This window comes from Sapajus apella, unplaced genomic scaffold (assembly GCF_009761245.1).
Source record: "Sapajus apella isolate SASKATOON/1434 unplaced genomic scaffold, GSC_monkey_1.0 scaffold43, whole genome shotgun sequence".
Classification (NCBI taxonomy): Eukaryota; Metazoa; Chordata; class Mammalia; order Primates; family Cebidae; genus Sapajus; species Sapajus apella.
Window position 1 is genome coordinate 20667226 of NW_022436983.1, and position 22821 is coordinate 20690046.

The window sequence follows — 22821 nt, forward strand, 5'->3', positions numbered from 1 at the left end:
CTAAGGTGGATTACCTGAAGTCAGGTGTTCAAAACCAACCTGGCCAACATGGCGAAACCCCTTCTCTACTAAAACTACAAAAATTAGCTGAGGCTGGTGGCAAGTGCCTATAATCCCAGCTACTCTGGAGGCTGAGGCAGGAGAATCGCTTGAACCCGGAAGGCAGAGGCTGCAGTGAGCCAAGATCGTGCCACTGCACTCCAGCCTGGACAACAGAGTGAGACTCTGTCTCAAGAAAAAATAAATAAATAATTAAAAGCACATTGAGCACCTATCGCCTTGCAATGTTGAATTCTGGTGTGTGTTCACCCTTCTGCCGCAGGCTGTGGTTCCTGAAAGCTGGCAAAGGTGAGGATGAGTGAAAGGAGATGGGGGTGGGGAGGTGGTGACAGGGAAGGAAAAGAGGGGGTTCCTAATGTGTGCACCAGGAGCCCCAAGTAGGTAGAAACTGGGTCTCATCCGCTGTGGCATCCTCAGCCCCTGCTGTCACTTGCAGAATGGAGGCAAGTAGTTATCCTGCACAGGCCAGTCCCAAGGGATCCTGGGGAAGGCGGAGTCTCCCTGTAAAGAACTGGTCATTTCCAGTATCATTCAGCCTGAGGACTGCTGAGGGCTCAGATCTAAATTCCCAGGACAGAGCTGTCCACCTCTCTCTGGCCTTGATGCTATCCAAGGGAATAAGTGGAGGGGGCTTCTTCTGAGGACAGAGACCCTAATTTGGTGCCCAACTTTGGAAGAAAGGAAGAATAGGGCCTGTGAGCCCCAGAGAGTAAACCCTGACTCCAAAGTCAGATGATCTAATTTCTGGTTGTCTCTTGGCTGTTTCCTCTTTGTTTATGCAAGTCCTTAATCAATCATAACTGACATTTACGGAGTGCTTCCTATGTGCTTGGGCTGTCCTTTCCTTCCTATGCAGAAGGGCTATGAACTCCATATGCAAACTGTTCTCCCTATCCTAAGAGTCCTATGAGGAAAGAGAGGCCTTGCGGAGCTCTCACAAAGCTGCTGTTACGCCCTTTCCCCAGAGCGAGGGGCTGGCCTTATATTCTCCATCTGAAGGTGATCACATCATGAGAGAACGGAGACCTGCCCTCTCCATCTCCGCCTAATCAGAGAAGTAGCAGGAAGCTTCTCTCAGTGAGAACAAACTGAGTTCTGCCTCCCCAAGCATGCTGTGGAATCGAGCTTGCTCATTTAGACAGGAGGCCCTGCTAGGCAGGAGTCCAGAGGAGGGGATGTCTGAACTGAGTCTGGAAGGATGGAAGGGTGTTTTTCAGGCAGATGAGCTTCCAGAGACAGAGAGACCAACACGCGCTAAGCCCCAGAAACAAAACTGGTTGTGTTCCGGGGGCTGTGGCTGACTCGAGGGGAAATGGGAATGGGGGTGTATGGATGGCGCAGGCCAGAGCCAGATTGTGCTGGGCTTCTCGCTGCGAACACGACTGACAGCAGACAAAGGGTTTTCTGGGATAACTTTATTCTGTTTTCTCATCTAGGTTTTGGGGAGAGTGACAGAGAAAATTCTAGATTTTGGGAGTGGTCAGTACATGCTTGTAATCCTACTTGGGAGGTTGAGGCAGAAGGATCACTTGAGGCTAGGAGTTGGAGGCTGCAGTGCGCTATGATTGCATCTGTCAATAGTCACTGCACTCTAGCCTGGACAACATAGTGAGACCCCATCTGTGAGTTCTAGGGAAAGTTCTAGATACTCACTGGCAGAGTTAGGGCAAGGAGGAAGAAGAGGTCCTGGGAGCTGCTGGCTACTCCTCATCCTCTGCCTCCTTGCTCTCTATGTACTTGTGGGTAGCGTAGCCCAGCAGGGCACCGATCTTTCCCATGATGACGCTGCTGCCACCGGCCCCTGTAAGGCAAACACACGAGTCACTGGGGCCCAAGTGCCAGGCCTGAGAATCCAAATGTCTGGAAACCATTGTTTGAGTCCAAGCCCTCATTTCTAGATGGAGAAACAGAGGGCCTGAGAGGGGATGGCACTACTGCAAAGTGCGTCCCGTTTTTGTCCTGCCTTGACAGCCCAAATCAGAGATGTGTTTCAGTGATGAAAGCGGCAAAAGTAATGGCTTCTTCACTTCACATCTGCCATGAAGACATCGTGTTATTAATTGTGCTAACAGCCTCCTCCGTGGAGCCCTCACTGTGTGGGTGGGGGGATTCACAAGACGGGGATCATATCATTTTGTCACAGATACGCGGCATGTGAGAGAATAACTATCTTATAGCCCAGAGGTGTCCCTGGGCTCGCCCCCTCTTCCCCTCCCATTGCAGGGCTGTGGCCCAGTCTGAGCAGTGCTCTCTTCTTTTGGGCTGGTTCTTTGGGCTTTTGCTGTCCAGAATTGAGAGATGTGAGGTTCAGAAAGGCAGAGGGAAGTTTGTCAGGGGCAGGTTTTCTCCAGGATTTTGGAGGCCTCAGAGAGAGAGGTGGGGGTGGGAGGGGAGAGAGGAGAGAGAAGGAAGTGAGGCAATTTTTTATGAGTCACTCTGGGCAGGCACAGTGGCTCATGCTTGTAATCCTAACACTTTGGGAGGCCAAAGTGGGAGGATTGCTTGAGCCCAGGAATTCAAGACCATCCTGGGCAAAACAATGAGACCCTGTCTCTACAAAAAAAAAAAAAAAAAAAAAAAAAATACAAACAAAACAAATTAGGTGGTGTGGTGGCAGTATGCACCTGTAGTCCCAGCTACTTGGGAGCCTGAAGCAGGAGGATAGCTTGAAACCGGGAGTTCGAGGCTCCTGTGAGCTGTGATCATGTGCTGCATTCCAACCTGGGCAATGTGAGACCTTGTTTTGACATAGATAAATAGATCAACAGATCGATCAATCCACAGATAGGAGAGTCACTGTGAACTCTGTATCTGTTCCCTTCATGGTGTTCCAAAAATGCAAATCAAGACCAAGGTTGATGTGAGATTGATTTGAATTTCTCTGCTACGTGTCTTTGCCACTGTGGTCTCTGAGATTGAGAAGGTTCAAAAAATGTTAAACTGAGGATAATCATCCCAATGGACAGATGAGAAAACTGAGGCTTGTTGTGATTTGACCAAAGCATCAGTGCGGCACCCAGCCTTTGAGGTTGAGAATGGGGTTCCTGGCATCATACTGGCTGGGTCAGAATGTAGGCTGTGGTCTAAACTAGCAGGGAAACTTGAGCACATTACTTATTTCCTGGCCGGGTGCAGTAGCTCATGCCTGTAATCCCAGCACTTTGGGAAGCCGAGATAGGCAGATCAGCTGAGGTCAAGAGTTCAAGGCCAGCCCGGCCAACAAGATGAAACCCCATCTCTACTAAAAATACAAAAATTAGCCAGGGGTGTGGTGGCATGCACCTTTAATCCCAGCTACTTGGGAGGCTGTGGCAGGAGAATTGCTTGAACCCAGAAGGCAGAGGTTGCAGTGAGCCGAGATCGGGACACTGCACTCCAGCCTGCGCGGGTGACAGAGCCAGACTCCGTCTCAAAAATAAATAATCACTTAATTCCTAGTAAACTACTTAATTACTTGAGTAAATTACTTCCTGAGTGCCTCAGTTTCCTCATATGTACGACGAAAATAATAGCAGTAAAGAACGTCCCACCAGGGGCCCAGGCGGTGCACTTACCGAGGCTCTGCAGCGTGGCCACCAGACCCCCAGCGGGCACGCCGCCCCCGTTCGCGATCGCAGACCAGCTCATCAGCGAGGCAGCCATCGAGTTGGCCGCTATGCCCGCGCCGGTGAAGCCCAGCACCGGCAACCCGGCAACCGCGAGTCCTAGAGGAACACGAGCGGGTGAGGGAGCGCCCGCAGCAGAGGCCCGTCCCACCTGCCCGAGTTCCCCGCCCTCCAGACCCACCTCCTCCAACCGCCATATAGGTCAGGGCCTTCCAGAACCCGGAACCGCTGTCCTCCGAGCTCTCCGAGCGCTTTTTCTTGCCTGCAGGAGAGCGGACAAAGCGTAGTAGTGGCTTTGGGGTGGGGCGCAGGGGTCCCCTACTCTGTGTCTGATGCTCAGGACTACTCCAGGATGCGGGGGCCCCCACTCTCCTACTCAGAGAGCCTCACAGAGGGGAAGGGACTTTTCCCAAGGCGCCGAGCCTGGCATAGACTGGCATGGAATAAATTTAGGTAGGATAGAGGAATGGACACAGTAGTGGGATTTGAATCTGGGACTCTGCAGGCACCAACCCCGGGCTTTCCATTGGAATGGACGCCAGGGTCTCTACGGAAGCACGCCAGGGTCTCTACATGAAACTCTCCCCTTTATCCCACACGCCGCCCATCCGCCAGCACCCTTATCTGCCTCCTTACCTGTCCCCTTATCTGCATCCTTACCTGCCTCCACTCCGCTGCAAGTGAAGAGCAGTAGGTAGCACAAGAAAAGCGATACCGCCTTCTGCCGCATGGTGGCGCCGCGCTCAGGCTCCGTCGCTACACCTCGGAACAGGCGAAAGGGAGATGGTCCTCGGGGCCTTTTTGGAGCTCATCGGCTCCGTGGTTTTCCCTTCCAATTCGAGACTGAATCAGTAAAAAGCAGCGAGGTGCAGCGAACGGAATCCAGGACCCCTCTCAGTAGCCTCGGGAATCCGTTTCTTCTCGGCATCAGTGGCAGAGATGTCTCTGCCCCAACCGGTGGGTTTGCGGATTCTCACGGTGTCTGGCACATGGTAAGCTCCGCAGATGTCAAAGTCATGACTGTGGTTGTTCTTGGCCTCGTGGCCAAGTGACCTTGGACCGGACACTAGGGTACTTTGCTCCAATAGAGCCTATTTGAGAGTATACTTGTGAATTTATAAACTGTTCCACGCTGTATCCCCGGCACTTAGAACACAGTACCTGACGCGTAGAATTTGCTTAAAACAATTTTTTAAAAGATAAACTCATTCTTAAAATGCATTGAATATGTACAGTCACCAAAACATTGGCCTCACATCAACTTAATTTTTTCAGAAAGAAAGCACAGAAGGGTGTGTGGAAAAAGCAACTCAGTTTCCCTCACTGTACAAGAGGCTTCTGACAGCGGATGTGTGGGGGTTTCTCCCCACCAGCAAGCAAGCAATCAGTCCTCTGCTGAACACCAGCTGAGGGTCCTCGAAATCCATTCTGACGCCAGCTATGCGTAGCTAGTGGGTAATCCCACGTGTTGCGGGTTCAGTCCCCCAGACTGCCAATCGAAAGCCCCAGGTTGTTTTACCTGTATCCTCGCTTTCTCCTGTATACCTGCTTCTGACTGACTGTAAATTGGGGTTTCCACAATTCCCTCCTGGAGCTTTGTTCATTTGCTGGAGCAGCTCACAGAACTCAGGGAAACACTTTCCTTACATTTACTGGTTTTTTTCTTTTTAAAAAAAATTGGTTTTGTTGTTGTTGTTTTAGACAGGATCTCACTCTGTTGCTCAGGCTGAAGCGCAGTTGGCTCCATTCCAGCTCATTGCAATCTTCACCTCCCAGGCTCAAGAGATCATCCTGCCTCAGCCTCCAGAGGAGGTGGGACTACAAGCATGCACCACCATGCCCAATTAATTTTTTATTTTATTTTATTTTGAGATGGGAGTTTACCATGTTACCCAGGCTGGCCTTGAATGCCTTAACTCAAACTATCTGCCTTCCTCAGCCTCCCACAGCACTGGGATTACAGGCTTCAGCCACCGTGCCCAGCCACATTTACTGGTTCCGTAGAAAGGATATTACAAGGCTACAGATGAAGAGATGCATAGGGCACGTGTGGGAGAAAGGACATGCAGTTTCCATCCCTCTCCAGAAGCACCACCCACTTGGAACCTCCCTGTATTCGGCTATCTGGAAGCTCATCAAACCCTGTCCTTTTGTGTTTTTATGGAGGCTTCATTACATAGGCACAATTGATTAGATCATTGCCCATTGGTGATCAGCTTAACCTTCAGCCCCTCTCCCCTCCCTAGAGGAAGTGCCAGCCCTGTCAGCTTTTACACAGTTATCACTCAAAAGATAGTTATCACTTTGAAGCTTCCAAGGATTTTAGGAGTTGTATGCCAGGAACCGGGGGATGAGAATATATATTTCACAATATCACAACGAATAAAGGTCACACAGCAAATTGTGCAGGGTGGATACACATTCATGACTGTCAGAATTCAGAACTCTTTCCTTTATACCACAAAACTGGAAAATGCATATGCCCTCAGACTCACCTCCAATGTGATCTTTGTCAGCTCAATGCTATTTCTTTAAATTAAAAAGAAAAACAAGAAACTCGAGTCTCTCATGTATCGAATACTTAGCACTTTTTGGTGTGAGATCCATTTGTACCTATAACAACCCCATGAAGTAGGTACCATTATGATCAACCACATGTTACAGATAAGGAAACTGAACCTTAGAGAGGTTAAGTAATATTTTCAAGGGTACCTAGCCAGGGCGTGGCAAAGTCAGGATTTAAAACCACAATTGGCTAATTCCCAAGCCCACATTTTCAACAGCCACTCCAGATGGTTTCATCTGTCCTCAAAGATGAACTCACCGTCACTTTGGATCCTATAATAAAGGGGCTTCTAAAATCATCCAGTCCTTTGAGCAGGTAAGACAACTTAATCTCCCTTTTACAGAGAAAGTAATTAAGGCTCCAAGAGGTGACAAGGTTAAAGCCACAGATCACTGATGTGGCACATGTAAGCTGCATCTCATGCCTCTTGGGGTTTTGTATCCCCATCTCCCTAAAATCTCCCACCCACCCTCTTAGGCAAGTCCAGCCCAGGGCACTAAAAGGGACCCAGGTGGTGCTGCCTCCCTGGAGAAGGGGCCTCCCAGCTCTCAGAACATGATGTTTACAGGCAGGCAGGCAGCCTGGCAGAGGGTGGCAGCTTGATGCCCACACTTCATAGCTCCTGAGTTTACCTTGGAGGAGAGAAGAGAAGCAATCTTCCTGCCCGGAGCCTGCTGATAGATGGGCGCAGCGGCAAGTAAACGGTTCTCTGGCTGAAGGCGGGCTTTTTATCACCACTCGCACGTCCCCCCACAGGCAGCCAATCCCTGCCGGAGATTCTATTCCTGCACTCTGCAGTTTCATTTTCTCCTCTCTCTCAGTTTCTGCACTCTGCAGAGTTTCATTTTCCCCTCCCAGATCCGCCCAGCAGAAGCGTTTGTGTGCTGCCTGCTGGCAGAAAAATGTAATTCAAGCTGAGGACTTCTGGAGCCACTAGGGTATTCAAAGCATGTCACACTATAGTGAGAACCACAGCCACACTGGGTTTAGTGAAGCCTGATCACCAGTTCCCCCGGGGCACAGAGGCCTTTCACCATTCATTCCAATTAATAAACAACACCTGCCATTTATTGAGCACTTTCTGCATGCCATGGTCTGTGCAAAGTGCTCTATTTACGTGATCTTTTTCCAACCCCACAGTAGTCTTGTGACGTATCACATGCTGTTTATAATCCCCCAGAACTTTGGAAATTAAGTCGCTTTGTTCCATTGTTCTCTCAGGCTGGCTGCTTCTGGGTCATGGGCATATGGTAAGACCAGTGAAGCCTGTGTTCATGTGGCCATCATGATACATCTTGAGTTTCAAGATGGGTCCCCTGGCCCTAGGTAACGAACTGAACATTCTTTAAAGCCTTTGGATGGTGATGCTTGCAGAAGCACTATGGGTCAGAAATGCAACATATAGTTGGAGAACATAGAAATTCCAGTAAGGATGAATCATTGCCTTCTCCCAGGGTGGAAGGAGTCTTGAAATAATTGACCTGCCACCAGATGGTTGGCTATTTTCATTGAACAATTTTGCCATATTGCCACTTGCTGCTGGTATACTGGCTATATTTTGGCAATTGCTAAATCAGCTTTGGTGAGAGGGAGCCCAAGTTGTTGGACTCATTTCTTTTCTTTTTTTTTAACGGAGTCTCGCCCTGTCACCAGGCTGGAGTGCAGTGGCTTGATCTCAGCTCACTGCAACCTCTGCCTCCCAGGTTCAAGCGATTCTCCTGCTTCGGCCTCCCAAGTAGCTGAGATTACAGGCTCGCGCCACCATGCTCTGCTAATTTTTTTTTTTTTTTTGTATTTTTAGTAGAGTTGGGGTTTCGCCATGTTGGCCAGGCTATTCTTGAACTCCTGACCTCAGGTGATCCGCCCACCCGGCCTCCCAAAGTGCTGAGGCTACAGGGTGACCCGCTGCGCCCAGCCTCTTTGCTGTTTTGTTGATTTGTTTGTTTGTTAGGGACAGGGTCTCACTCTGTCGCCCAGGCTGGAGTGCAGTGGTACAATCATAGCTTACCGCAGCCTCGACTTCCTAGGCTCAAGCAATCCTCCCACCTCAGCCTCCCAAGTAGCTGGGACTACAGGCATGTGCCACCACACCCAGCTAATTTTTATATTTCTTGTAGAGATGGAGGTCTCGCTACATTCCCCAGGCTGGTCTCCAACTCCTGGCTTCAAGTGGTCCTTCTGCCTGGGGCTCTCAAAGTGCTGGAATTACAGGTGTGAGCCAATGCGCCTGGCTTCCATCACATATTGAATTGCAGCTCTACGCCAGAATATATAGCTACCTGGCATCTAGTCAGATGCTTAGTCACTACTGGGGCCTGGTGACACATCAGAGTCTCTTTTCCCAAGGGGACCACAGTAAGCGTAGCCTTACTCCAGGATCCTAAGAATCCTAATGCAATTCTCCTATTTGGGCTTTCAGAGACTCTCTACAGAATCTTCCCCCGACCCCCTACAGAATCTTTATCCATCTTTACACAGATATAGCCGGCAACATTGCATCTGTACGATCACATAATCAGAAGTAGCAGCATAGTTTCATGACCTGAACCTGCTACACAGCTAAAAGGAAAGAAAATAACCAAAACAACCTCATGTGCATTTTCTACGCTCTCACTCAACACAACAATCGCCACAGAAGACTTCTGTGACCACATGTGTGGGTGGGGATTTTTCCCACACCCCAAGCAGCAGATACCAGCTGGGTGTCCTCCGATCCAATTTCTTTCTTTTTTTTTTTGAGACGGAGTTTCGCTCTTGTTACCCAGGCTGGAGTGCAATGGCGCGATCTCGGCTCACCGCAACCTCCGCCTCCTGGGTTCAGGCAATTCTCCTGCCTCAGCCTCCTGAGTAGCTGGGATTACAGGCACACGCCACCATGCCCAGCTGATTTTCTGTAGTTTTAGTAGAGACGGGGTTTCACCATGTTGACCAGGATGGTCTCGATCTCTTGACCTCGTGATCCACCCGCCTCAGCCTCCCAAAGTGCTGGGATTACAGGCTTGAGCCACCGCGCCCGGCCCTCCGATCCAATTTCTAAAACAATTATTAAAATAAAAATATGGAATGCTTCACAAATTTGCATATGATCCTTGCAAAGGGGCCATGCTAATCTCTGTATTGTTCCAATTTTAGTATATGTGCTGCTAAAGTGAGCACTTTTTCTTCTCTTCAGACGGGCCTCATTTTGTCACCAAGGTTGGCTCAATCACGGCTCACTGCAGCCTCGACCTCCTGGGTTCAAGTGATCCTCCTGCCTCAGCCTCTCAAGCTGCTGGGACTATAGGGGTGAACCATCATGCCCGGCTAATTTTCATATTTTTTGTAGAGATGGGGTGTTGTCATGTTGACCAGGCTGGTCTTCAACTCCTGGGCTCAAGGGATCTGCCCACCTCAGCCTCTCAGAGTGCTGGGATTATAGGCATAGGCCACTGCACCCAGCCTCTCATTCAATTCTGAAACTGTGTATACCTGGAGATAGCATCAGATCCTACGGGTTGAGGGATTCCTCAGCACTGACCCCCAAGATGCAAATCAGGGCTTCTGGAACTTCCAACTGGTTGCAAGTTGAGGTTCTCATGACCTCTGCTTTTTTTCTTTTCTTTTCTTTTCTTTTTTTTTTTTTTTTGAGATGGAGTGTGGCTCTGTCCCTCAGGCTGGAGTGCAGTGGCATGGTCTCAGCTCACTGCAACTTCCATCTCCTGGGTTCAAGCAATCCTTCTGCTTCAGCATCCCAAGTAGCTGGGACAACAGGCACACACCACCACGCCCAGCTAATTTTTGTATTTTTAGTAGAGACGAGGTTTCACCATATTGGTCAGGGTGGTCTCCAACTCCTGACCTCAGGTGATCCACCCACCTCGGCCTCCCAAAATGCTGGGATTACAGGTGTGAGCCACTGTGCCTGGCCTCATGGCCCTTTCTTTGGGCTCAACTAATTTGTTAGAGAGGCTCCTAGGGTGCAGGGAAACAGAGTTAGCAGTTTATTGTACAGGATTTACAAAGGCTACATGAAGAGATGTGCTGGGTGAGGTATGGGAGAATGGGCACAGCGTCCTCCAGGAACATCCATGTGTTCAGCTATTGGGAAGCTCTCGGCATCCTGTCTTTTTGGGTTTTTATGGAAGCTTCATTACATAGGAATGATTGATTAAACCATTGGCCATTGGTGATCAACTTAACTTTCAGTCCCTCTCCCTTTCAGTGGGTGGAGCTGAAAGTCCCAACCCTCCAACCCCGGCTTGGTCTTCCCAGTGACCAGCCCCATCCTGAAGCTGCCTAGGGACTGGTAGACATCAGTCAATCATTAGTATACAAAGCATGGTAGCATACACCTAGAGTCCCAGCTACTCGAGAGGCTGAGGTGGAAGATAGCCTAGAAATTCAAGTCCAGCCTGGGCAACACAGTGAGATCCTATCTCTAAAAACTAAACAAAGAAGAAATAATTAGCATACTTTGGAGATTCCAAGGATTTTAGGAATTATATGCCAGAAAATGAGGATAAAGACCAAATATCTACTTCACAATATCACGGTTCACCTCTGGTCTTCGCACCCCAGTTATTTTTGAGAAGGAGGCTCTGTCGCCCAGGTTGGAGTGCAGTGGAATGATCTTGGCTCACTCCAACCTCTACCTCTCAGGTTCAAGTGATCCTCCTGCCTCAGCCTCCCAAGGATTACAAGCATGTGCCACCATGCCTTGCTAATTTTTGTATTTGTAGTAGAGATGGGGTTTCATCATGTTGGCCAGGCTGGTCTTGAACTCCTGACCTCAAGTGATCCATCTGTTTCAGCCTCCCAACGTACTGGGTTATAGGCATGAGCCACTGTGCCTAGCCTTCAAACCCAAATTTCTTTCTTTTTTTATTTTTTATATTACTTTAGCTTCCGGGATACATGTGCAGAACATGCAGTTTATTACATAGGTATACGTATGCCATGGTGGTTTGCTGCACCTATTGACCCGTCCTTTAAAAATGCAAATTTCTTACATCAAAAATATGTGCAACTCCCCCACTACTTGGGAGGCTGAGGCAGGAGGATTGCTTGAACTGGGAGGCAGAGGTTGCATCAAGCCAAGATTGCACCATTGCACTCCATGCACTCCAAGACCCTGTCCAAAAAAAAAAAAAAAAATAGAGCAAGACCCTGTCAACAACAATAAAAAAGGAAATAAAAATAAAATAATAATAATGGGCAGAGAGATAACCTCCTCAAAGTAATAGTTTGATGGAGAAGTGGAGTGGATAATTGAAACATTTGTTGTCTAAAAGAGGGGGAGATGAAAGCATGAAGGACTGGCTTACATGTTGCTTACCCACAACATCAGTGGAGACTAAAGGAATAAATGGTCCCACTAGATTTTCCTCATTTTTTTCAATGGATCAGGGAAAAAGGGAGTAAGGAAGATGCTGGTATGATATGCAGTTTTTGCCAGGGGAGGAGTACACTGGTATAAAGGCCATAATTGTTTTCCTTTCTTCCCCAAATCACTTCAAAAAATGTCTTTCCCTCCTCTACCCGATGTCGTCCTAGGATCAAGACTGCTGCTACAATATCATAGTCCCCACTTGTAGTGTCCTTTATAATAAACTGGTAAACATGAGTGTTTCCCTGAGTTCTGGAAAGTGCTGGCAGCAGGGATGATTTCTTTTTTTTTTTTTTTTTTTTTTTTTTTTGAGACAGAGTTTTGCTCTTGTTACCCAGGCTGGAGTGCAATGGCGCGATCTCGGCTCACCGCAACCTCGCCTCCTGGGTTCAGGCAATTCTCCTGCCTCAGCCTCCTGAGTAGCTGGGATTACAGGCACGTGCCACCATGCCCAGCTAATTTTTTGTATTTTTAGTAGAGACGGGGTTTCACCATGTTGACCAGGATGGTCTCGATCTCTTGACCTCGCGATCCACCCGCCTCGGCCTCCCAAAGTGCTGGGATTACAGGCTTGAGCCACCGCGCCCGGCCCAGCAGGGATGATTTCTAAGCAAAAAACTAGAATTACGTTTTTAAACTTTATGCCACCATTCCTTAAGGCCTGATGGAGGTGGGTTGTGCAAAACTGGAGTTAATAATGAATGCAGCCATACTGCCTGGTGGTAAAAATCGCCCGCAAGTTCTGCACCTTTGCTATCCTATTCAAATCAGAGTGAACTAAGACGGAGGCACTTACTAGGCTAGTATTGCTGCCTGCAATCTAGACCAGCACAGTGGCAATCCTAGTGTCCCTTCCAAAGGTAAAATCTTTGGATATTAATGGAGAGAAGGAGGAATAGTAGTTGAGGGTAATGAAATAAACGGCTTATGAATTGAGGGAAACCCAATATTACATCAACATCTCAAAAGAGGCTCAGAGCAAGAGATGATATTGTCTCTGGTCAGTTATCCCAAATGCTGGAAAGGGTGATACATATTTGTTGAGATCCCTCCTGCTTTTGGAACCTGACAGGATCGAATGGAAGCCTACAAACCTGAATGATATCACCCTGGGAGACATTCACACAATATGATGGATTGGACTATTAATGATTGAATGGATTTTAGTAAAGTGGCAGTGTCTTTTTTGTGAGGGCAGGGGACAGGGTCTCGCTCTGTCAACCAGGCTGGAGTGCAGTGGCATGATTACGGCTTACTGTATCCTCAACCTCCCAGGCTCAAGCGATCCTCCCACCGCAACCTCCTAAGTAGATGGGATTACAGGTGGGCACCACCTTGCTCAGCTAATTATGGCAGTATCTTTTGAGCTGTGTGTCCCTTTTTTGTTCTTTTTTTGAGACAAGATCTTGATTTGTTGCCCAGGTTGGAGTGCAGCGGCACCATCTCGGCTCAGTACAACCTCCACCTCCTGGTTCAGGTGATTCTCCTGCCTCAGCCTCCTGAGTAGCTGGGATTAAAGGCCCATGCCACCATGCCTGGCTAATTTTTGTATTTTTAGTAGAGATGAGGTTTCACCATGTTGGCCAGGCTGGTCTCAAACTCCTGACCTCAGGTGATCTACCTGCCTTGGCCTCCCAAAGTGCTGGGATTACAGGCATGGGCCACCACGCCTGGCCAAAACTCCCGTATTTAACATCTGCCACCAGGTCCCTCCTGCAACATGTGGGAATTATGGAAGCTACAAGATGAGATCTGGGTGGGGACACAGAGCCAAACCATATCATACTGCCCCTGGCCCCTCCCAAATCTCATATCTTTACATTTCAAAACCAATCATGCCTTCCCAATAGTCCCCCAAAGTCTCAACTCATCTCAGCATTAACTCAGAAGTCCACAGTCCAAAGTCTCATCCTAGACAAGGCAAGTCCCTTCCACCTAAGAGCCTGTAAATTCAAAAGCAAATTAGGTACTCCCTAGATACAATGGGGGCACAGGCATTGGGTAAATACAGCCATTCCAAATTGGACAAATTGGCCAAAACAAAAGAGCTCAGGCCCCATACAAATCCGAAATCCAGTGGGGCAGTCAAATCTTAAAGCTCCAAAATGATCTCCTGTGACTCCATGTCTCACATTCAGGTCACACTGATGCAAGAGGTAGATTCCCATAGTCTTGGGCAGCTCCACTCCTGTGGTTTTGCAGGGTACAGTCTCCCTCACAGCTGCTTTCATGGGATGGTGTTGAGTATCTGTAGCTTTTCCAGCTGTACAATGCAAGCTGTCAGTGGATCTACAGTTCTGGGGTCTAGAGGACGATGTCCCTCTTTTCATAGCTTCATGAGGCAGCATCACAGTAGGGACTCTGTGTGGGGGCTCCCACCCACATTTCCCTTCTGTGCTGCCCTGGCAGAGGTTCTCCATGAGGACCCTGCCCCATAGCAAAATTCTGCGTGGTCATCTAGTCATTTCCATATTCTGAAATCTAGGTGGAGTTTCCCAAACCTCAGTTCTTGAGTTCTGCACATTTGCAGGCTCAACACCAAATGGAAGCTGCCAAGACTTGAGGATTACACCCTCTGAAGCCACAGCTGGAGAGGCTGGGATGTAGGGCACCAAGTCCCTAGGCTGCACACAGCATGGGACCTGGGTCCGGCCCACAAAATCACTTTTTTCTCCTAGGCCTCCAGGCCTGTGATGGGAAGAGCTGCAGCAAAGGTCTCTGACATGCCCTGGATAAATTTTTCCCATTGTCTTGGTGATTAACATTCAGCTTCTTGCTACTTATGCAAATTTCTGCAGCCAGCTTGAATTTCTCCTCAGAAAATGGGATTTTCTTTGCTATTGCACTGTCAGGCTGCAAATTTTCCAAACTGTAATGCACCCCTCACATTTTTTTACAGTGTTTCCCTTTTGAAACTGAATGCCTTCAATAGCACCCAAGTCACCTCTTGAATACTTTGCTGCTTAGAAATTTCTTGCACCAGATACCCTAAATCATCTCTCTCAAGTTCAAATCTTTCACAGATGTCTAAGGCAGGAGCAAAATTATGCCAGTCTCTTTACTAAAACATGACAAGAGTCACATTTGTTTCAGTTCCCAAAAAGTTCCTCATTTTCATTTAAGACCACCTCAGCCTGGACCTTACTGTTCATATCACTAACAGCATTTTAGTCAAAGACATTCAACGAGTCTCTAGGAAGTTCCAAACTTTACCACATTTTCCTGTCTTCTTCTGAGCCCTCCAAACTGTTCCAACCTCTGCCTGCTACCCAGTTCCAAAGTAGCTTCCACATTTTCGGGTATCTTTTCAGCAATGCCCCACTCCTGGTACCAATTTACTGTATTAGTCCATTTTCATGTTGCTGATAAAGACATACCCAAGACATACTGGGCAATTTACAAAAGAAAGAGGTTTAATGGAGTTACAGTTCCACATGGCTGGGAGGCCTCACATTCATGGTGGAAGGCAAGGAGAAGCAAGTCACATCTTACGTGGATGGTGGCAGGCAAAGAGAGAGCTTGTGTAGAGAAACTCCCATTTTTAAAAACCATCAGATCTCATGAGACCCATTCACTATCATGATACTAGCACAGAAAAGACCTGCCCCCATGATTCAATCTTCTGCCACCAGGTGCCTCCCACAACATGTGGGAATTATGGGAGCTACAAAATGAGATTTGGGTGGGGACACAGAGCCAAACCATATTATATGGCTAATTTTTTTTTTTTTTTTTTGTAGAGACAGGGTCTCATTTTGTTTCCCAGGCTGATCTCAAACTCCTGGCCTCAAGCAGTCCTCCCACCTTGGCCTCCCAAAGTGCTGGAGTTACAAGTGTGAGCCACCATGCTCAGCCTTACATTGTTCATACAAGATTGGTGCATAAGCCGGGCGCGGTGGCTCACGCCTGTAATCCCAGCACTTTGGGAGGCCGAGGTGGGTGGATCACGAGGTCAAGAGATCGAGACCATCCTGGTCAACATGGTGAAACCCCGTCTCTACTAAAAATACAAAAAAAAAAGTTAGCTGGGCATGGTGGCACGTGCCTGTAATCCCAGCTACTCAGGAGGCTGAGGCAGGAGAATTGCCTGAACCCAGGAGGCGGAGGTTGCGATGAGCTGAGATCGCGCCATCGCACTCCAGCCTGGGCAACATGAGTGAAACACTGTCTCAAAAAAAAAAAAAAAAAAAAAATTGGTGCATAGGTACAGCTATTTGATTGGTTTTAGGCAGTGTTTCTTTTTGGGAAGTGTGCATCTAACATTTTTTACAGAGGGTGTGATAGTCATGGGTTTTCTATTATCTGATATAAGCAAAGCAGGACAACGAAGGGGAAGTTAATTGACAAAAAGGGCCATTCATTAAGAAGGTGGGTGGTTTTTATTCCTGACATCATGTAATTCTCTCTAGTCATTGTACAGAATAAGACAAATAAGAATGCGAGTTAATTTATAACCTGAGAAACAGAAGTAGTAACCATATGTGATTCAGATCACACTCACATCTCTCTCAAAGCTTAAGGTGTTTGTGGGGTTCCAACAAGGTTTACTTTTTATTTATTTTCACACTTCTTTGATCAACAGGGCAGTCTTCCAAACAGGATGCTGGCCGCTCACCTTGGATCTGCCATCCACAAACCAAGCTGTTTGCTGGCCAGTTGAGAGTTGTTATGGGGTACTGTAGAAGCCAGCAGCTCCTCACACAAATTGGTCATAGCAGAAAAGAGGCTCCCTTCTTGTATCTCCTCCTGGTACTTCCCAGGTAGCATGCTCCTTATACCCCATTTCCATTTTATTATGGAACTCTTCTGGACATTGTTGTCCCCATTTGAGTGTTTCTGTGATATCACTTATAATGGCATGGGTGTTTCAGGTGTCAGGATCATTTTATGTCCTTCAGTCACAGGGGTAGCTTCAGTTAATGTCCCATAACAAGTTAGTAAGTGCCCCTCAAGTGGAAATTGTCTAGTCCAAAATCTCAGTAGTCGTCTTTGCTGGCAGGCACTCATAGGCTTTTTTTTTCTTTTTCTTTTTTGAGACAGTCTTGCTCTGTCACCCAGGCTGGAGTTCAGCGGTGCCATCTCTGGTCACTGCAACCTCTGCCTCCAGGACTCAAGCAATTCTCCTGCCGCAGCTTCCTGAGTAGCTGGGATTACAGGTGCCCACCACCACACCCAGCTAATTTCTGAGTTTTTAGTAGGGATGGGGTTTCGCCATGTTGGCCAAGCTGGTTTAAAACCCCTAACCTCAAATGATCCTCCTCCCTCGTCCTCCCAAATTGCTGGGATTACAGGCATGAGCTACCGTTCCTGGCCACTCAAGGGCTTTTGTCATAGCCCCAGTAAACGCTCCACAGAGAGCTATCAAATGGAGAATTTGTCCCTATCAGCACTCCAGCTTCTACTCTACAGTGTGAGCTTGGGTTCCATTTAGCATGTCCAACTAAAATTGCCAGAAGGGTGGATTCACATGCCTTTGGCTTTACAGTTTTAGGTAGGGGGAACAACCCTATTGTTTACAATGCTGATTTCCGTAAAACATTTAGATAAAGGAGACACAGCCACTTTATGTAAAGCCTGTGTAGGCATTCCACTTTCAGAATCCTATTGACCAGTACATTTTTATGTCATGGGAAGTTCTCTTCACCCACTCCCCAGACTATTTTATTCTCTTTTGAACAGTAAGTGTTTAGGTCCCCAGCCGGAGGCCACGCCCAGAAACTCTGGCCTGTCAATCTTACCTTGATTAACCAGTCTAACCATCACCCCAGGCAATTCCAGGTGGGGTAAATCTTTACCTTCCTGCTTTTAAAATTACTCCACATGGGGAAATAGAGCAAACTGGTTTGGGGCCCTTAATATTGAATACCAGCAGAGACTCTTTAAGTCTTTAAGCAGACGCTATTGAAGTCTACCCAACCTTCAATAATGTATTGAGACCTTTTGTTTTGGCGGGCATGGTGTCTCATGACTGTAATCTCAGTGCTTTGGGAGGTCAAGGCTGGAGGATCACCTGATGTCAGGAGTTCAAGACCAGCCTGGCCAACATGGTGAAACCCCATCTCTACTAAAAATACAAAAATTAGCCGGGCATGGTGGCAGGTGCCTTTAATCTCAGCTACTCAGGAAGCTGAGGCAGGAGAATTGCTTGAACCCAGGAGGTGGAGGTTCCAGTGAGCCGAGATGATGCCACTGCACTCAGCCTGGGCAACAGAGTGAGACTTCATCTCGGGGCGGGGTGGTGGGAAAGACATTTGTTCTCACTGCATTAATTTTCTTTTTTTAAAAAAACCTTATTAATTTCCATTTTATTACTCCCCTTTTTTTTTTCCTTTTTTTGAAATGGAGTTTCACTCTTGTTACCCAGGCTGGAGTGCAATGGCACAATCTCGGCTCACCGCAACCTCCGCCTCCTGGGTTCAGGCAATTCTCCTGCCTCAATCTCCTGAGTAGCTGGGATTACAGGCATGCGCCACCATGCCCAGCTGATTTTTTGTATTTTTAGTAGAGACGGGGTTTCACCATGTTGACCAGGATGGTCTTGATCTCTTGACCTCGTGATCCACCTGCCTCGGCCTCCCAAAGTGCTGGGATTACAGGTTTGAGCCACCGCGCCCGGCTTCATCCCATTTCTTAATAACCATCTAAGGATTTCCATCCCGCTTGGATGAGTCTCATGACTCTCTCCTTTCTTTTTCCTCTTAGTTTCACCCTTATCAGTGTTTTCTTCTTTCTTTCCCTCCTTCCCTCCCTCCCCTCCCTCTCTTCCTTCCTTCCTTCCTGGTGGGGGGAACTGTTTGTTTATTTACAACAGCATTTTAGGAAAAGGGCAAACATGGCTCTCTCCTTCGACAAACCCCTGCCTCGGTGCCCAAGGAGACAGGGTAGAGGCAACCCCTGCCCAGCTCATGGCTCTGTGGAGCCCTGCACCCTCTGGGGGACAAGGTAGCTCCCCAGGGCTGTTATTGACAAGGGACAGAAGGACCTTTCAACACCCACCATGTGAGTCAATTTTGGGGGAAGTTGGAGAGGACCATGGCCAGATGGTGCCTCGACCCTTGCATGTCCAGGACCCAGCAATGGCATCTCCTCCCCATGGCCTCTGAAATCCCGAAAAGAAAACCAAATGCGCTGAGTGAGGGTCTTGTGCTTCTGTTCATAAGAGCCACGACACCACTGCAGCCCTGGTGTGGGCTGTGTAGGTGCAGCGCTGGGCTGAGGAGGCGCCGGGACCCACTCTCCCCACCTGCCACCTGCCCTTTCTACTTTGGCAAATGACAGCAAAACCCTGGAAGTTTCAAGAAAATGAAATAAACTTTAGGAGACAAAAAAAAAAAAAAAACACAAAACAGCAGGCTGTGCCCAAAACCCTCTCTCAGCATCCCCCTCTCCGAGTCCTTCTGGTGAGCTGCTGCTGGTGGCGCCCGTGTGGCCACAGCACAGGTTTTCCTAACAGAGCCACTGGCCCAGCTGAAGGCGACTCTCCCAAGCTCCCTTCACCATCCACTCTGGCTTCCACACTGGGAAGTCAGGACGGGGCGCAATCGGGGAGGCACCTAGTTATTTACGGGAGAGACACCCAGGCAGCATCACCGAGGCCCCACACACACACTCCATGCTGGTCAGTGCAGGGACAGACCCCTATCGAGAGGACAAAACAGCACAGTCCACATAGCCCAAGGTACCTCCAGAGGTGGCAGCTGGCAAGGATGAGGACCACAGGCTGGGCACTCCTGGATTTGGAGCTGGGCAAGGTACTGTCCCCATGGACTGGGCAACTTTACGAACCAGGGGAGCTGAGGGAAGGAGGCCCAGGGAGGCTCAGCCAGCTGTCAGGAGCAGCCCAGACCCCACCCCTGGAATGATGGAGGAGGAGGAGGATGAGGAGGTTCATCATCTGTAAATGCCACCAAGACAGTGTTGGGTGGCACCCGATATTCCCTAGCACACCCAGGCCACTGGTGCCTCTTCAGGCTGTGTCCATTCACATGGCGGGACCTCCTGCCCATTGGTGGTGGGGGCAGGGGGTGTGGAGAGGCCTCCTCCAGGAGCTGCCCGGAGAACAGGACAGCCCTGACCCCACTGGCTGACAGAGCATGTCTGCTCTCACGGAGTCTGAAGGTCCCTACATTGTTGGGCAAAAGTTTACGTGGCACCCACTGGCCAGACTCCATTAACTCCACAGAGGGCAGAAGAGAGCCTGCTGACCTCCCAGCTGTTGGCCCCAGAGTCACAGAAGTCACCTCTACTCAACACCAGGACACAGACCCACCGCCCAACCTAAGAAAACAAGAACAATTCCAAGGCCTCCCAGGCCAGGCATGTGAGAGGAGCTGGGTGGCAGTGGCTGCCAGCTGCAGCTCTGCAGGGTCAACAGAAAGCAAGAGTCCGTGGGGAGGGGCCAGGAGCCTTGCGGCACATCACAGAGCAGAGGAGGCAGTGCGGCGGCAGGGTGTGGCTCATTCCTCAGGGCGGCCAACGCCAGTGACAGCTGTTCTTCCTGGCTTCACACGGAGCTCTCGCCCCAGCAGAGGCACCCCTGGACAACTGGCTGAGCTGGTCCAGGACCTCCAGGCCATTCTCCTCTGCACAATGGGGCTGTCCACCTGCTCCTGAGGCATGGTCAGTGTGGTGGCGGGGCTCATAGAATCCTCCATCACTCGCGTGTGCATGGCCACTTGCTGCTCAAACCTGTCCATCACTGCAGAAGCCTTCTACGGGTCCATGGTGTTCAGGGCCTTGTCCGGGGCTTTGGTCACCCACACCATGTTCTTGGTCACTGCCTTCATGGTCACAGCTGTGTGCACCTTAGAGGCCAGTGTCCAGGCGGGATGCCACACAGAGCCGGTTCATGCTGCTGTTCTTTTTTTTTTTTTTTTTTGGGACGGAGTTTTGCTCTTGTTACCCAGGCTGGAGTGCAATGGCGCGATCTCGGCTCACCGCAACCTCCGCCTCCTGGGTTCAGGCAATTCTCCTGCCTCAGCCTCCTGAGTAGCTGGGATTACAGGCATGCGCCACCATGCCCAGCTAATTTTTTGTATTTTTAGTAGAGATGGGGTTTCACCATGTTGACCAGGATGGTCTCGATCTGTTGACCTCGTGATCCACCCACCTCGGCCTCCCAAAGTGCTGGGATTACAGGCTTGAGCCACCGCGCCTGGCCCCTTTTTTTTTTTTTTAAGATGGGGTTTCACCATGACGGCCAGGCTGGTCTTGAACTCCTGACCTCAGGTGATCCATCCACCTCGGCCTCCCAAAGTGCTAGGATTACAGGCGTGAGCCACCGCGCCTGGCGACACTGCTGTTCTTCTTGCGAATGTTCTTCTTGTTCTTGGCATAGGCAGGTGCACTCTACATTTTTCTGCTGAAGGGCCTTCTTCACTTTGGCCTAGTTGGCCTAGGAGTGCTTTTCTGCCTTCTCTGCCAGTTTCTTCAGCTGCTTAATGATAAATTTCAACTGGAACAGGGTATCGTCCATGGAACACGTTATCCTCCATGGCCAGTCTGACAGGAGCACCCGTTGGAAAGGCAGAAGGGACATGAACTCGGGAAGGCGTCAGGTCCCAGTGGCACTTGCCTTATTTCTTTTTTTTTTTTTGAGACGGAGTTTCCCTTTTGTTACCCAGGCTGGAGTGCAATGGCGCGATCTCGGCTCACCGCAACCTCCGCCTCCTGGGTTCAAGCAATTCTCCTTCCTCAGCCTCCTGAGTAGCTGGGATTACAGGCATGCGCCACCATGCCCAGCTGGTTTTTTGTATTTTTAGTAGAGACGGGGTTTCACCGTGTTGACCAGGATGGTCTCGATCTCTTGACCTTGTGATCCACCCACCTTGGCCTCCCAAAGTGCTGGGATTACAGGCGTGAGCCACCGCGCCCGGCCCACTTGCCTTATTTCTTAATAAGAATTTTAAAATGTTTGCCTTCCTGGGAGAAATCCTTTGATTCTCCTTTCTCCCATTACCTATTCTCTTGTTAATTGTCCTAATTTTTTTATCATCCTTAAGACCCATGAGGGGAAGTTGAGACGGCAAATTTGGTAAGGCTTCTCTGACTATAGCTTAATTTTGCAGTAGTAAGGTTACAAGAGGTGCCCAGGCAAAAGAGGCTGCCTGAGCCACAGCATGTATCATGGCCTAGGTAATAGGCATTGTCATGCAGGAGTCCTGCTGATGACAGTATGACAACAGGGATGGCACTGTGTCCTAGAGGCCAAAGAGACATGGAGCCAGTGAATGAGACTTAGGGTTTGCTGAGGGGGATGTACACACAGGGATGGTCAAGTGGTGGCAGGCTGGCCAGAACTGCTAGCCTTTGTAAAATGCAGTTGATACAGCATTTTCACTCAGCACCTTCCACCTAGCAACCTCTACCCAGCAACCTCCATTTAATCCAAAAAAAGGGACTCCATCCCCTGTATGGCCTGTGTTCCAGGGAATGAGCCAGGGGTTCAGATGTCCTTCAGAGAAAGGAGAAAACTCTGTGTCGGCCACTCCTGGATTCCTTAGCTCAGGACTGTAAACACACATTCTTCTCAGACCCCAGGGTCATCCTCAGGGTATGCTTCAGTTAAGTTACAGCTGTCAGGTGCATCTGCCCTACAGGCATCTTCAGCGGTGAATGCCTGGCCATTGTAAAGCCAGTTCCACATGGCTTGCATATGAAATCTATCAACTGCTTCATCTGGGATGTTCCATTTGACATTTATAGGGAGTGTAGAGGCCAAGGGAAAAATTTCTCCTTTGCCCTCTCAAGAATCGCTGAAAATTCAACCCACAAAATGCAGATTAGCAGAAATGGCATATAAATTTATTAATGTGTACATGAGAGAAAATCACAGAGTGATTATGCAACATCCCAGTGAGGCCCAAGTACGTCTATAGCCTTCTTTCAGAGGGGATGAGGGAGATGGGAATATAGGTAATTCTGTCGAAGGGCAATAAATGATTACTAGGGAGAATGAATGAGTGGGGGTGGAGGAACAGAGCTGGGCATAGTGGCTTCTACCTATAATTTTGACACTTTCGGAGGTCAAAGTAGGGGGATTGTTTGAGGCTAAGAGTTCGAGATCAGCCTGGGCAATAGTGAGACCCTATCTGTACAAAAACTTTTAAAATCCACTGAGCGGCCAGGCGCGGTGGCTCAAGCCTGTAATCCCAGCACTTTGGGAGGCCGAGGCGGGTGGATCACGAGGTCAAAAGATCGAGACCATCCTGGTCAACGCGGTGAAA

The 22821-nt window shown here is 48.9% G+C and overlaps 1 protein-coding gene, 1 non-coding gene and 1 pseudogene across 7 annotated transcripts; all 3 read right to left on the minus strand.

Annotated features, from left to right (window-relative positions):
* Nucleotides 1-1459: 1459 nt before the first annotated feature.
* On the minus strand, nucleotides 1460-7063 carry IFI6 (interferon alpha inducible protein 6). Of its 6 annotated transcripts, none has more exons than XM_032301039.1 (5): nucleotides 6986-7063; nucleotides 4302-4430; nucleotides 3847-3927; nucleotides 3615-3764; nucleotides 1460-1861 (listed from the first exon to the last, which is right to left on the minus strand). In XM_032301039.1, exons 2-5 carry the CDS (start codon nucleotides 4393-4395, stop codon nucleotides 1761-1763), a joined length of 426 nt encoding a protein of 141 aa, XP_032156930.1. In that variant the 5' UTR covers nucleotides 4396-4430; nucleotides 6986-7063; the 3' UTR covers nucleotides 1460-1760. The 6 variants fall into 6 exon arrangements, with proteins under 6 accessions (XP_032156930.1, XP_032156928.1, XP_032156926.1 ...); XM_032301037.1 differs by having other exon boundaries at nucleotides 4326-4427; nucleotides 6864-7015; XM_032301035.1 differs by having other exon boundaries at nucleotides 3847-3932; nucleotides 4319-4427; nucleotides 6864-7015.
* LOC116566208 lies at nucleotides 4514-21071 on the minus strand (annotated as a pseudogene).
* Nucleotides 9284-9387, minus strand: LOC116566696. The gene has a single exon (XR_004275977.1). It is a non-coding gene; the product is annotated as a U6 spliceosomal RNA (small nuclear RNA).
* Nucleotides 21072-22821: the final 1750 nt, after the last annotated feature.